General features: G+C 39.6%; 1 protein-coding gene across 1 annotated transcript; it reads right to left on the minus strand.

Annotated features, from left to right (window-relative positions):
• Positions 1-296: 296 nt before the first annotated feature.
• Positions 297-14,602, minus strand: FOXK2 (forkhead box K2). Its single transcript, XM_010015937.1, has 9 exons — positions 14,586-14,602; positions 13,101-13,295; positions 9,650-9,797; positions 9,044-9,190; positions 5,995-6,188; positions 5,011-5,186; positions 3,671-3,967; positions 3,210-3,419; positions 297-530 (listed from the first exon to the last, which is right to left on the minus strand). The coding sequence occupies exons 1-9, from the start codon at positions 14,600-14,602 to the stop codon at positions 334-336; spliced, it is 1,581 nt and encodes a 526-aa protein (XP_010014239.1). The 3' UTR covers positions 297-333.
• Positions 14,603-15,192: the final 590 nt, after the last annotated feature.

Raw genomic sequence — 15,192 nt, forward strand, 5'->3', positions numbered from 1 at the left:
TCAGTGTGCACAGTTCGGTAGGGGCAGGGAGGAGCAGGGGTCACAGCCTCTGGAACAAGATGGTTTGCAGTTTGACTTTAAATTACCAAGTTTTAAGGCCACCTGTGTTGGGTTTTTTTTCAGTGCTGAAAGTTGAAGTCTGATCACAGGGCCCCTTTCCCCACTGCGTGAGAACATGTTCCAACATTTTAGGTGTTATATTTAAGTGTCTCCTTTTGGCACCATGGAGTTTATTTTTTTTTTTCTTTAAAAAAAAAAAAAAGGAAAAAAAAAGAAAATAAACAAAAAAAAAGAAAAAAAAAGAAGAAAAAAAAAGAAAACTCCCCTAAGTTTCTAGTTCTGGCTGCCTTTATCACTCACTGCCACAGGTGGGGTGTCCACGTTAACAGCTATGACTATGCTCTCTCCATCTTCTGTTTTGATACGTTTGAGTTCCTGCTGTTCTGACTGGTCTCCGTTCTGGCGCTTGGTTGGAAGGGAGGCCGAGGCAGATGCATGGGTCGCCAACATATGCAAAGGACTCGCAGCAGCTGTGAAAACACAACGAAGAACTTCACACTAATCCCTGTCAAACAGACGCTGCAGAAAGCAAACCTGTATTTTCAGTACAACCATGAATTCCTTTATTGGTGCCACGCGGGGTATTAGCAATCCCAATTGAGATTCAGGTCCTATTTAATCTTTGTACAAACCTGAAGGACATTTGGCCAAATCACTCAACATTCACACGGATTTGGACAAAGGTGGGAGAATGGGAATGTATCTCTGTTTTGTCTGTGGGCAGCTGAAGACACAGATGGGTTAAATGGCTGAAAGCGAACCTACACTGTAATTTGTGACAGAACTGGGAAGGGAAGTCAAGATCCCCCTTCCACAGGTTCTGGCCGAGTCTGTGGATCACTGCAGAACTCATTACCTGGCCTGGAAGGAGTGCACCACTGTGACACAGCCATCTGTGGCCATGACTTGTTTAACACAAGCTATGCGAGTCACACTGCCCAGAGATGAGACTCAAGCAGTGATTCCTCTTTGACAGACAATGAGGCCCTGATCCACAGTGTAAGGAAATGGCAGCACTTCAGAAAGTACTAGTGTTAAGAAGTGACCCGTTTGATTAGATTCAAAAGCACAGCTGAATTAGATCAACAGGTGTACACATTTCAAACACCCTGTACAAGATTTTCATCTTTCTCATTCCATGGTGAGATAGTGTAAGTCACTATTAATGGGCGAGAACAGTCCTTTAAACCTTCCAAGACAGCCAAAGGTTCCCTCCCCCTACTTGTTAGCAGTCTGCTCCTCAGTATCAACCCTGGTTTTCTTAAATCAACTACTCAGATGCCTCTGTAAATAATGCAAAATACTAATGATACATTTACTTGTTCACTGCATTTCATGAAAAATTATCTAACCATTATCAAGCGACCTCCTTTCTACACCCACACTCCCTTTCCTCAGCTCTCCTGCCTTTATTACAGCATTCCCAGCTAAAACATGAAGTCCATAAGGAATTCTTATTTCTAAACTTGTTGTATTTCTTCTGAGTAAGCTATCCTAGTGAGCATCTGGAATATCACCTCTGCATGTAACCAAACTGGTTTGTACTTAGTGTTTACCAGTAGAATAAATAATTGAGAAAATATTTACCTGATGCAAAAAGCTTCACTCCAACTGTAAAATAATTGGTTCTTGTATCTCAATAGTCATTCAGCTTCTATGAGAAAAGCTACTCCTTGTACAGTTTTGGAATAGGTGCCTTAGAGATAGTTGCTTCTGAATAAAATGCCTCACTTCAAATTTATTATTGCTTAAATATAAACAGAAAGTTAAACCCTCATCTTCAAACATGCATTAATAAATGCATTATTCACTCCAGGGTCTGTTTAGTAGGAAAAGACTTGCTGGCTGCAGCCATAACCCATACGTGAAAGTATGAGATGCACAAAAGAACAATGATGTTTGAAATCTACACTGAAAGATGAAACAAAGAATATCTAGTTACATCATTTTCTTCTGCAGTAAGAAAACTGAATTTATTTTGAACTTCACAGCTTTCAGTTAGACTGACAGGTAGTAAAAAGCACTGCCAAACTGTTTTGCTGAGAGCAAGATCTAAAAGCACCTTCTTACTACAGAAAAGCACCACAATTCTGCTCCTATGGATGGCCACATTTCTTAGACAGGCCTAGCAGGCACTGGGCTTCCCTACCAAGGAAAACACGCTGAAATCAGCTGAGATTTCAGAGTCCAGGAAAAAGACAAAAAGCATTATTTCCTACTTTTAAAAATAACTTTTCAATCTATTTCACATGACTACTGGCTCAAGTCATACATCCCCTCTGACAAAAAAAGAGCCTGTGAAGTCTGCCAGCGATTCCTTTTGCTTTACTTAAGCTGGAAATGAAGTGGAAGCAGACAGAACACTGACCTATAAATGTCAGCAATGGAAGAAGAATAAAAAGGAAATAAAGCAGATTATACACGCCATTAGAAAGACTTCAGAGCAGAAATGCAGGTAGTAAGTTGATACAGGATAGCCTAACACTATTTCTGTAAATATATGACAAAAAAGCTCCTTTACTACCAGATAACATTGCAAAAGGAAACTGTTAGAACAAGCTGCACGCTCTGCAAAGTAAACCAAAACTGAAAGTCCTGTGCACAAGTGTGACTGCATGAAAATTATGAAGAGGTACTGCTACCCACTCAGACCCTGGAGCCTGGGAGGGGAAGGGTGAATTCCAACAAGAGGAATCGCTAAATCCTACAGAACTTTTTATCATTTTTAGTGCAGGTTCAATAAAAACAGAGTTCAAAAAGCCAACCAACGCGTAAGTTCTATCTGGTTTGGTTCTGTTGGCTGGTTCTTGACAATCATCTGGGAGCAGTTACCATTTTAATGGCACTGTTTTACTGGAACTTCTTTTAAAACTTGTTTATATCCTGGGTTTAATGAGGAGGGAGAACAGGTTGTCACCACTAAGTAGATCCCCTTAACGACCACAAAGAGAATAAGTAACTGTTCAAGTAATCATCAATGAAGAGAAACACTAGTTCTTACCGACAGGGACGGAACAATCCCTTACAAGGCTGCAATCTATATTATTTTTAGAACTTAAGATGTGAGAACAGAACTAAACAATTCAGCACTGGTCATGTGAAGTTTTTAACAGAGACAAAGCAACAGAGCGTCCCCACAGCATACATACCAGCATTGCCCTGTCCTTGTATCGCAGTGGTGATGGGTACTATGTGCGTTCCGTTCTGTGTTACAGTTTTTATGGGTAGCTGGTGTTGACCTAGAGGTGCCTGTTGCACTATAGTAACTGTCTGTAAGGGGGTGGTCTGAGATGTCTGAATGATACGACTAGCAGCTCCTATTGTGGCATGAGTAATAGCAGGTATAGGCTCCACTTTAACTGAAAAACAAAAACACAAGATAAACCACTGTTAAAAACAAGAAAGAGTTAAAGAACCATTTGGTTTTACTCAATCAATCTTTAGTGAAAAAGTGTATCATTTTATTACAAGCTCCAACATATACGAGAAATTACAATGCAATATCATCAGTTTTAGCTAAATGCTTCAAGTGTTCATCTGGAAGGAAGTTTCAAATAATCATCCTTCAGTATAAACAGCCAGCAGAACAACTAACTCCACAGCTTCTCACCTTTTACTTCCTTGTGGTCTCCATTCTCTTGAGGTTCTACCTTGGGCTGGGTTACCATCGCAGCTTGCGTGACTACTGCCTGTCCAGCTACAGTGTAAGTGTTTGCTGGTGCTAATCCAGTCACATTTGTGACAGACACAGCTGGTATCTGGTGAACAACATGAACTGTCTGAACTACAGGCTGCTGGGATGTTGATGTTGTCACAGGAGTTGCAACAGTGTAGGTGACGGGTTTAATAGTTTGTGGTAGCTGCCGTTGTACAGTAATTAAAACTGGTTGGCTAGAAAGAGGTGATCCTACCAAGAAAAAGAGAAAAATTAGGCTGCCAATTTTAATCATTGCTTTTAAGCCAGTCATTCTTTTAAACTTAACACTAAAGCCTCAGAGAATTAACAACCCCCTTCACTGAAGGCCGAATGATCCAAAAGATGTAACTGGACAATGACACCTGGCTATTCCAAGCCACACATTCAAGTGCTGAATTCACTCAGCAAGACCCCGTTTGAGCAAAAGTTGCCACCTCTCCCCAAATACAGCTGTACTACCAAAGCTATGCTTAATACTCACTTAGTAAAACTGCCTTCCCTAGGTGGGAACAGACAGGTGGTGCTTCAGATGTTGTGCGGAGCATGTCTGCACTGGTAAGACGCTCAGCTACCTAGGCTGGGGAAAGGCTGGTGTCTCTGCTTAGGACCATGTTTGCCTTCACCACAGAATGGTCACTGACACTTCTGTAGTACCAGAATATCACCAAGAAAATGGATGGATGGCGAGAGTATATACTAAGTATATATAATAGTATATACTAATTAAACAAATACATCCTTATGCCATCATGCCTTACACTGAGTCATTTGTTTTGGGGATTTTTAATGGGAATTTTCTTATCATGCAAGTTTGTCCTTTCTTTATCCTTTCAAACTCTTTTTATCCCCACCTTTGAAAGGGTGACATAACCACATATTCATGCAAGACATTTGCTTATTTCTTAACCCATGTAACAAAGTTTTTGAGCTTGGTTTTTTTCCTAAACCAGAAAGAATATGTTTTGAAAGGAAGTGACGACTGTTACAAGACAGTACAGTCCTGCACAGGACAGAAGCACAATCTCTGTTTAGTAACAAAGTGGTCAAGGGTGCTGGAACAGCACACAGGTAACAGTTGTATGTATGCAAACAGAATTTCCCTGGCACGCCTATATGTTTATTGAGGATTTGCTCTAAATGTGAAGAGGTTTATTATCTACCTTTTTTTGGTGTACATGTGAAGCCTTGGTAATACTTATGTATTAGCCCTCTCCCACCTCCAATGCCCAAATGCTTATTTGAGGATTCCTCACCTGGGGCGCTCTGTGCAAATCGCGCTTCTTGTATTACCGCTAGTTTTGGCTGGATAGCACTAGGCTCAGGTTCCATCGGGACTGGAGATCCTTCCCTGGACAGACTCTCGGGGGTCTGGACTCCACTGGAGTGTGCAGACAACACTCCAGAGTGATTAGGAGAAGCTGGGGCACTTCTGTATTTAAAAATGAAAGCAGCAGCTGATGTGTTTTAACTTCTGAACTGTGACAGACAGTGACCTTCCTCTAAAGAGACCATAACACACACTGCCCACAGGAGGGCACCTCTGCCTTCTGGCAAGTACAGTTAGAACCCAAAGCAGTTCTGATGAGCATTTATAAAGCTTCTGTTAAACAGGGACAGAATTTAAAAGCAAACTTCAGGTACAGTTAACGGAGAAGAAGTGGCTGGATGCCTTCTTAGGAAGACTCAACAGTCTGTGAAACATGAACGTTTCTTCTGATGGAGAAGAACGATAAGCAAATCTCAGTATAAGGGCAAGTAATACAAGATCTGCACTAGCAGAAAGGCTGTAACTTTACAGAGGGAATAATTTAAACCCACCTATTTCCCCATCATGATTCTGCTCGAATATTATCAAACTAAATACATAATTGTCATCTCTAAGTTCAATAAAATAGTAGCCAGTATTGGGTAATTTTCTTTGCAGTTTTAAAATGCAGTAGGTGGCAGTTAGAAATTAGAACCAGAATTCTGTCGAAAACCAGAGGTACAGCAAGGCTTGCTTACATTAACAATCTGACAGTTATGCAAACTGAGTCACTTCTTTAAGACTAAAAACAAGAAATAAAAACAAGCCTAGTGTATGGGGCAGCCTCCTAGTCAATCATACAGAATTCAGATACTGAGTCTGGTTGAAATTAAATTACTAAACTTGTGACTGTATCCAAAACTATCAAGTCTGTATCAGCCTGAAGATTAAACAACAGCCATAGTCTTTTTGTTCATCTGTTTTTCCTTACCTAGAAGAGAGTGGTCCCAGAGGGGTTCTAAAGCAAGGTACTCCCCTAGGCCGCCTTTTCCTAAAAGCCTGCTCTATTAATTTGCTTTCAGAGGCAGGGTCTATCCTCCAGAATGAGCCTTTGCCTGGTTCTTCCTGGGAACGTGGTACTTTGATGAAATAACGATTCAGAGAGAGATTGTGACGTATTGAATTCTATGGAACATAAAAAAATATGTAGAATTCATATAACTTTTCCAAGTCAGAATGTGGCCTACTGCAGCAGTTCGTACTACAGGAGACTGGGGTTCAGCTCTTAATTCAACAGAACTCAGAGCACTACAAAGGCAGTGCCATAAACCTGAAAGGACTCTTGCATTTTTCAAACCTTTCCCAAGAATTAAAACCCCAGTATGCTAATGAGGCAATAACAGGAATCCCATTTAATTCTCTGATGAGAAACACAGTGATTGCAATGAGCTGTTAGAACACTACAAATACTTGTGCATAATGCAGCATGAAAAAAAAAAGATATCAGTCTTCATACACCACCCTTCCCCAGGTGTCAATGTCAGTTCCTTCTAAGGAGGGCCAGTAAAATACAGCATACACTGATTCTGATCTTACGTGATAATCTTACTGTTCCACAACACAGAAAGAAAAGGTTAAACAAGTTCCAAATGCAGCTAGATTGTTGGGTGTTCACCCACAGTCCAGTCTGCCTCACCAGAGGAGCCAAGGATTTAGTGTGTCTAGAAAAACAACAAGTGGCAGGAGGTCCTAGAACAGCTCTTATCGAGATCTTCATCACTGCACTCTAGTTTGCACATTACTTCATCCTCACTTTGCTGTAGCACACACAACTCTTCGATCAGAGACATGTAGAGAACTTCTGACACCCTGAAGTGCCTGTATCTACGCTTGGCTTTGCACACATAAATTCCCTTTTAAGATACGTAAACCCCAAAATCTCTCTAAACGTTATTACTGAACAAAAAGAAAGTAACAACAAGCATACATACTGAAACACTTGTGGGGAAACAGGAGGAACACACAGAAGCAGCTTTAAGTTAACAAAGCTCTTAAAAATTTGCAAAATCAAATGCAAATCTTGCTCAAATGTCTGAGTTCATGACCCTGATGGCAAGTTTGGAAAACTTAAAGCAATGATAACCATGTATGGTTTCTTAAATGCAAACTGATGAAACCATACATGGTTCACCCTGCCAAAAACTGAAAGAGAACTAGAAAGATGCCAAGAACATGTTTATAAATTGTATTTACTTCTCCATATGCTAGAATGGAAGAGCAGATCCAAAAGTACCTGCTAAAATAAGTTCACAAAGAGGAGCCTTCAAGTGCCCAACAAAATGAGACCTCTATATATTAAAGGCTATACATACCTCAGTACTATTTATTAAAGTATAGGACTTGGATACTGTACACAGGTATGTACAATATGTTTTGAAAAATACGCACATATATACCCTCAGATATTATTTAAAACATCTATAACCCACTGTAATCTAACACCTGATGGACAAAAGGTAGCAAAGCTACTCCTGCATGAGGTACACCTGTGGGTGTTAGAGCAGTGCTCTGTATGGCAAGTCACTGAGCAGCATCTGATTTTCAGTTTTTCCAACTGCTTTTACAAATAGGTGCTAATTTATTATCTTAGAACATACCACGTCTGCTGTGTCTATCACCTTGGGTTTATAAAGTATGATACATCTAAACACATACACTGTTCTAAGGCAGAACTCTTTAACCATGCATTGCAACGTATGCGCATGTTTGGTTTGGATGCTTACATCAAGGAGCACTACGCACACAGATACTCCAGGTATTTCAGAACAGGAAGCAAAAAGCACACCAACATTTTATAAACAGAATCCTCTTGCTAAAACAAATCTGTTAGTATGACTGCAGCCAGGATTCTGCATGGTTTATGTGTGAAAGGGAAACAGAAGACACTTCGTAGCCACAACAACAGCTAAGCCCTTTTACTAGACAAACCATTAGCAAAAAGTTGGGAACATTTTCATTCCCTACTAACCTTGGAATTCCTCTAAGAGCAATTCAACTTTCACCTAGGCCCTATGACAAATATATATCTGATTAACAGATTAAAAACCTATTCCTCTCCTCAGCAGGCATGTATTCTTCAGTCTTCTACTAGTGCAGCACTTTTCCCCTCCCCCAGTCTCTCCAAATTTTACTTCCCTGAAAATAACTTCAGAGCATGCCTCTCTGTTGCAGATCATGACTGTACTAAGCAGCAACACAGTGAAACTGATACCCCATGACTGACAGTGCAGTCTGAATGTTACATGGGCAAACAGGCCAGTCCTGCTACTTGTGCTCTTCTGGCCTTTGCTGAAACTAAAAACGGCAGCAAAGGCACCAAACCCTTATGTGTATCTGGGAAGTCTGTGCCAGACTGATTCATACTCCGTTAGTCATCCTGGCAAATGCTGAGGTTGGTCTCTTTGAAAAACGAAAAGAAAGCAGAAATTAATTCTGCAGGATGGAAGGGTTTGGTTTAACTCCGTACAGATTAAGTTCACAAACAGCCTGCCTTGCACAAATAAAATAGGGCACATAACAGTGCAAGATGAGAACAGATAATACATGCTTGTTCCTTCACTGTAGTGCATGGTCAAGATCGTGGCTTTCAAAGAAAACTGAACTTGTAACATTTAGTATCTTAATTTTATCTCAAGATAATAATCCGGATGTTTACACAATTTTAAGTTACAGAACATAGCTACATTCCTAGATAGCATACAAAGTTTCAAATCCCCACTGCCAATTTTACTTTCCTTCCCCAAAAGTCTTTATTCATCCCTCCTAGAGGTTTACAGATACCATTCCATGAGTAAAGCAGCATTTCAAATACCAGATAGTATAAACTGGCTATGCGGTTGGAGAACTTACAATCAGGAAAGAGACAACACACTCATTTGACAGATACTATTTATGAAGGGCTGTTGGGCTTACCAGCTGACTGCTTATGAGCATTTACAGCTGCCAGTATTACTCACAGAAATTCCAGAAAGCAAATTTACCTGCCAGCCCTTGTCCGCTGTCCTGTAGTACGGGTAGTTTTTAGTTATGTGCGTATAAATTCCATTTAGTGTAAGCTGCTTATCAGGTGCCATTGTAATTGCTTGTACTATTAACTGTGCATAGGAGTAAGGTGGCTTAGAGTCATCCTGTACAAAAAAAGAAAAGTCTGCATCAATGAACTTTGAAAATATACACCCCCCCCCAAATCAAAAGTTAAAAAACACAATTAACTTGATTTAAAGCACTTTTGAATGTTCAAAATTTTAAGGCAGAAAAGAAACTAAGACAATTTTGCTCTTCTGATTAAAAGATAACAATTAAAAATAACACTAAAATTTGGAGACACATACAATAGTAAAGAATTTTCAACAGCCTACAGACTCGTGGATAAAATACATACAGACCCTCCCGCAAAGGGAAGAGAGGGAAATCAATACATGGATACATAAATAAATCTCATCTCTAATAACAAAAATCTACCAATTGTTTTTAAAGTCTGTAATATTGAATTATGACACACTGCATCTACTTCAGCAAACAAAATTTCTGAAGTCTTCCATTCACTCACAATGTAATTTATGGAATTGATTTCAAACCATGTTTACCTTTGGGCTATCTCCACCCGATGCTTCCTTGTCATTCTCTGACTGTGAATTATCAGCCATTAAATGTAGGTCAGATGGTATTACACGACTCATTTTGTACCCTGAAGAGCCTGCACCACGGGGGCTAGATGGGCAGGAATTTGCAGCACTGTAGAGCATAAAAAGAAGATCCTACTATTTTGTTATACAGTATATCACCACATTATATCTAATCAAAAAGCTCTTACTGTGGAAAAGCCCACTGCCAGAGCACCTAGGCTTCAGTTAAGGGTCTGTCAGTATTTCCATTATAAACCCCATCTTCCAAGCCTTTCTAACTCATCCATGGGAATTAAAATCACTGCAGGAAGAAACCTGTCAAATGAAGCTTAGGCTTTCCTCCTCAAAGGGAAAAAGATTAACTGATTTATTAGGTTGTGCTGTAATTTGGGTGGGATTTGCCAACAGAAAAGTCCACCCTAACTAAATAAGCAACCACAAATTTTAAGACATTCATTTGAAATAAGAAACACATCTTGCATGAAATTTCTGCCATATGCTTGTATTCGGTCTGCTCAGAAAAGATCATCTCTCCTGTGAAGTATTTTTGCACATTTGAGAAAATATAGCAAGCATTTGGAAAAAAAGTTTCGATTCTTATTTAAATCTAACCCAACATTAAGTGTTTACAAGTATGTGCACATACACACACACATATATATGTATAAACATCATAAACTTATCTATAAATGGGATGCACCAGCACTGACTCATCTAAGTTAATGCAGTATTAGGCCAACAGAGCAGATATACTGCTACAAAGTGAAAGATAGTGCCAAACAAACAAAAGCAGCGTCTCTTGATACTCCCCATTTTGCTGTCACAGAAAAACAAAGATAAATTGTCTCTCGTTCCACTGTAACATCTTTCTCACAGTTATCCCCTGCCTTGTACAGTCACAGGAACCACCGCTGCACAAAGCCCGTTTTCTTCCAAAATTTCCTTTTAGCCAAGAGGAAAGAGACGGTGGGCGAGGTCTGTCCTCTTCCCCCCAAAAAAACCTTTGGCAGTTCTCTATGAGGACATGTACTTCCCAGCAGTTCATATTGTAACTGATTTCAACACAGTCCTCAGAAACTCCAAAAGAAGTTAACTAAAAATCAGACTGACAAAGCCTGCTGTGGCCCCAGAACCAGCCTTATGGCCAAAGGCAATCTTTGACCTAACTCCAATACATGGTTCAAAACATCAAATAACAAATGTAGCCAGAGAGCATTATTTAGAGGTACACAATAAAGCTTTAACATATTTATATCTGTCGAGTTTTGTTTCTCTGCCTGGCCTCTCAAGTTTTTTGCTACCTCCCTTTTTATGTACAGAAACAAGGCAGGCACTACAGATGGGACAATATATAGAAAAAAGATACTCTCCAAGTTTCGCATCAGGAGAAATCCATCAACAATTTGTTACTAATGATATACTGTAGAAGGGAGATTAGGTTTTTTAAACGTTGCATGGAAGAATCCTTTACTAAAGCCAAAATGTGCCACTAATTCACTTTTGAAATATAGGTCACTGCTGTTCTGTTTCCACATATCAACCGACAACATCTCTCTACTGTGCTCCCTTTAGCATGTATTGACAAAGCAACACATATGGTATAATCAAAGCACGTTTACAGGTCGTCTACAAAACAGGGGGATCTGAAGAGAAACTGTCAAGCTATACTCTCAAAATAGACTCAGAACGGTTGTTTTGGGGTTGGGTTTTCTTTGTAATAAACTATATTCAACAGGTGCATGAAAGCCCTGAAGAGAAGTACAAAATTCATAGTGAGGCAAAGACTGTGGTGGTATATGGATATTATCTGAAATATCTGTGAGCCGTTCTGTCATTCCTTGGACAAGATGTGTTTTTCCTGAATTTAATAAGAAAGCAAACCTGTTATACAGTTGAGTCCAGATCTCTTTTCTCTCTACTTCCACCATTTATACAGATCTCATTAAACACTACAATATTGAGATCAAGCTCTTGGCAGGCATGAAAGAAGTCAATTATCCTTATATTCAAATTTCATTAACAAGATCTACAGTTTTCAAAATCAAGCATTAACAGTCCTTCACTCAAGTGGAGATACAGGAAGTGAAGGGGGAAGAAAAAAGCTTTCAACAGCATGTAAGTGACTTTGAAATACAACTTTCAGTGCCTTTACATGAAAGTTTTGCTCCTGAACTTTCTATGAATTTTAAAAATTGTATCTAAACTGATTTTATCAGTTTGTGAGGACAGCTTGCTTATGGTTAATCGAGTCTGGTCCCAAAGAACAAGTCAGACAACGGCTACAATTACCAAATTAAGCAGCACAGCAAGTAAAAAACTCAGATGAACCTCCCCAGCACACTTCCCTGCACTAAACTCCACATCTTACACTGTATTTTAAGTAAAACGTGTGTTTACTTCCAGCAATACTTAATAAACCACAAATCTTCTGGAGTAAGAGATCAGTCTGGTTTCCATACTAATGATAACCTGGCCTGGTTTCAGCTGTAACAGTTGTTTTTCTTCCTAGTGGCTGGTGCAGTGCTGTGGTTTGGATTTAGTATGAAAATAATGCTGACAACACACCAATGATTTAGTTGTTGCTCAGCAGCACTCACCCTGATCAAGGACTTTTCAGTCTATCATGCTCTGCCAGTGAGGATGGGCACAAGAATCCAGAGGGGGGGACACAGCCAGGGGAACTAACCCGAACTACCCAAAGGGATATTCCACACCACAGAACATCACCCTCAGTGTAAAAACTGGGCAGAGCTGCCCAAGAGGGGCCAATTGCTGCTTGGGGATAAGCTGGGCATGAGTCAGCAGGTGCTGAGCAATTATAACTGTGCATCACTTGTGGTTTTTTCAGGGGGTGGGTTTATTCCTTCCTCTCTCTCCCCTCTATCATTACTATAACTGTTGTGGTATTACTATATTTTACTTTATCCAGTTCTCTTCTCCATCCCATTGGACAGGGGAAGGAGTGAGCAAACAGCTACCTGGTACTTAGTTGCCAGCTGGGATCAAACCCTGACATAACCAAAAAACCCAACTTTTTTGTGATGATCAACTTCAGGGGACAGTGACTGATCAGAATGTTTTAAAATGGTATTATTTAGACTTATCTCAAAGTCTTGCCATAAGCATGCAAGAGTAAAAAGCAATCTAAATCATTTGGAATGCAAGAAAAAGATATGCTCCTTTGCTGTACTAGGAACGCCAGGCTCCTGAGGAAACTGTTACACATTTAATGTATTACAACTGAATAGTAAAGGCTGTTCATGTAACTTATTACTTAGCAGAATGGTGCTTGTCTCCAAGGCAGGTAATGCTGAGCTTCAACTAACCTTTTACCACAAAAGCAAAATACTTAAAATGAATTGGAAAGCTGCCTCATATTGGTACCCATATCCAATGTGCAGGGTTTAAATACCTGATAGTTCCTGTGGGAGAAGGGAGAGGGCTGATCAGGTGAGCCATGTTGTCTGGAATGTTTATTGTTAAGGGAGAGATCTGGGGTTGCACAGGCTTCACTGGGGACTCCGGGGCCTCCTGTTTTTCTCTCTTTTCATTGGACAGAGCAGTGAATGTTATCTTGATGTTTGTGCTGGGAAACCTGAAAGTACAGCTGAAAAATAAAACACAAGTATATAAGCCACTTTTTTACAGAATGTCAGCTTTTCTGCATAACTTGCGCCTATCATCCAACCCAATTTAAAAATCAAAAGGTTCAGTAAATCACCTGTAACCATCTTCATCTTATAGCTCTCACAGAGAGCAATGTGACCAGAAAAAGATCCCCAAGTAAGCAATTTGAAAATTGAGAAAGAAATACAAGCAAATGTAATTCTTTATAACAAGGGCAGTTTATGTGTTGCCTCCAAATTTCTTGAAGGTCACCCTGATCTTGCAACTATCCCTATAAGAAGTCCCATTTTGAAGACTATTTTATGATGCCAAAGAACAGTTTCAGCAAATAAACAAATTACGAGTAGTCAGGAGCACACATTTTGACCAGTTTGAGGTCTTCCCAGTTTCACCGAGTGGTCTAACTAGAAGACTTGATTTCTCTTAAAATACTTATTAAACAATTATCAGTCCTAACTCTGGTCATTTAAGGAGTATATTGGTGGTGTACTACTACATTCGAACGTCTTTTTTTAGAGCTGAATTTAAGAGCCCTTTTTCCTATCCTACAAAAGACTGCATGCCCAAATGTAAAGATTAATGATAAATTAACAATGTGCAATTGTCTAAAAATTTGGAAAACAAAACACAGCGAATGCACTTTGGAGTATTTTTCATTGTGCCTCTCTGCATATAGCACTTGGAATTTAACCCAGTTAAACAGACTGTTTATAACTTCTCAATAAATAAGCAGATTGAACAAACAAGAAACTTAAACTTCTCTCAACAAAAGCATCTATAAAAATACAATTCAACAACTTTACTACCTTCTCTTAAGCTGTTAGACTGCACCCAGCATTAAACCCACAACTATATTCACACACCTCTTCCACCAACACAATACCAAACAAACAAACCCCAGCACATTTTCCGAGGTTAAAATGATTCTAGGTAGATCTAGTTTTACAAAGATAGGAAACAACAACATGCTAGGAAAGGCCTAAGAAACACAGCTAAGAATGTAAGATACAGACCATAAACAGAAGTGATCATTTATGCTTATTGTATTTTTCCAGAGAAAAGTGATGTAAGAATTGGAACACTCAGCTGTGGAGTAGCCTTAAAGGGTTTCTTCAGATCAATCTGAAGGTGTTTATAGAACAAAGGCAGCATTTGATTTTTGTGACATCTCCTGCCACATGCACCACAGTGATTCTTTTTTCCTACAATACACACCCAAGGATCAGGAAAAAGAGAATTCACAATGACCTTCCTTTTCTCTCAGTCTTACTTCTCAGTATGGACCATGTCCGAGTTTAACAGCCGACCTATTTCTGAAACATGCTCCATGTACTAAATTAGGAACAGAATCTATGCCAAAAAACTGCACATGCATTTCAGCAAGAAAGTTAAATGGACCAATTTCTGGGTTGGGTTTTGTGGTTTAGGTTTTTTCAGTATCTTCAGTAACAACTCATTTCTTTGCTTATACTGCTTTAGTTTGAAAGAGGTCTCGGCTGTTTGCTAATAAAAATGTTTCCTGAACATTTCAGTTAACCAGTGCTACCGACAACACTGCTCAAGCATACGCAGAGGGTAGCTACAGACACCCTTTTGCTGAAGATTAAATAAAAATCCCTGTGATCACCACCATCTGTTTTGATACAGAGACAGATTTAAACTTTAGTCACCTGTTCTGTATGTTTTACAAGGTGTTCTGGGTTCAGCTGTAGCAGACACTTTTCTCTTCCTTAGTAGCTGGTGCAGTGCTGTGTTTTCGACTTCAGTCTGAGAACACTGATAACACACTGATGTTTTTAGTTGTTGCTAAATAATGCTTACCCTGATCAAGGACTTTTCAGTCTCATGCTCTGCCAGTGAGGAGGGGCACAGGAAGC

Source organism: Nestor notabilis, unplaced genomic scaffold, assembly GCF_000696875.1.
Source record: "Nestor notabilis isolate BGI_N333 unplaced genomic scaffold, ASM69687v1 scaffold11396, whole genome shotgun sequence".
Classification (NCBI taxonomy): Eukaryota; Metazoa; Chordata; class Aves; order Psittaciformes; family Psittacidae; genus Nestor; species Nestor notabilis.

Coding starts and splice junctions, on each gene's coding strand:
- FOXK2 (XM_010015937.1), bottom strand. Junction 6,189..9,043: donor CAGCGGACAAGGGCTGGCAG/GTAAATTTGCTT, acceptor TATGTTCCATAG/AATTCAATACGTCACAATCT. Junction 3,968..5,010: donor ATTTGCACAGAGCGCCCCAG/GTGAGGAATCCT, acceptor TTTTCTTGGTAG/GATCACCTCTTTCTAGCCAA.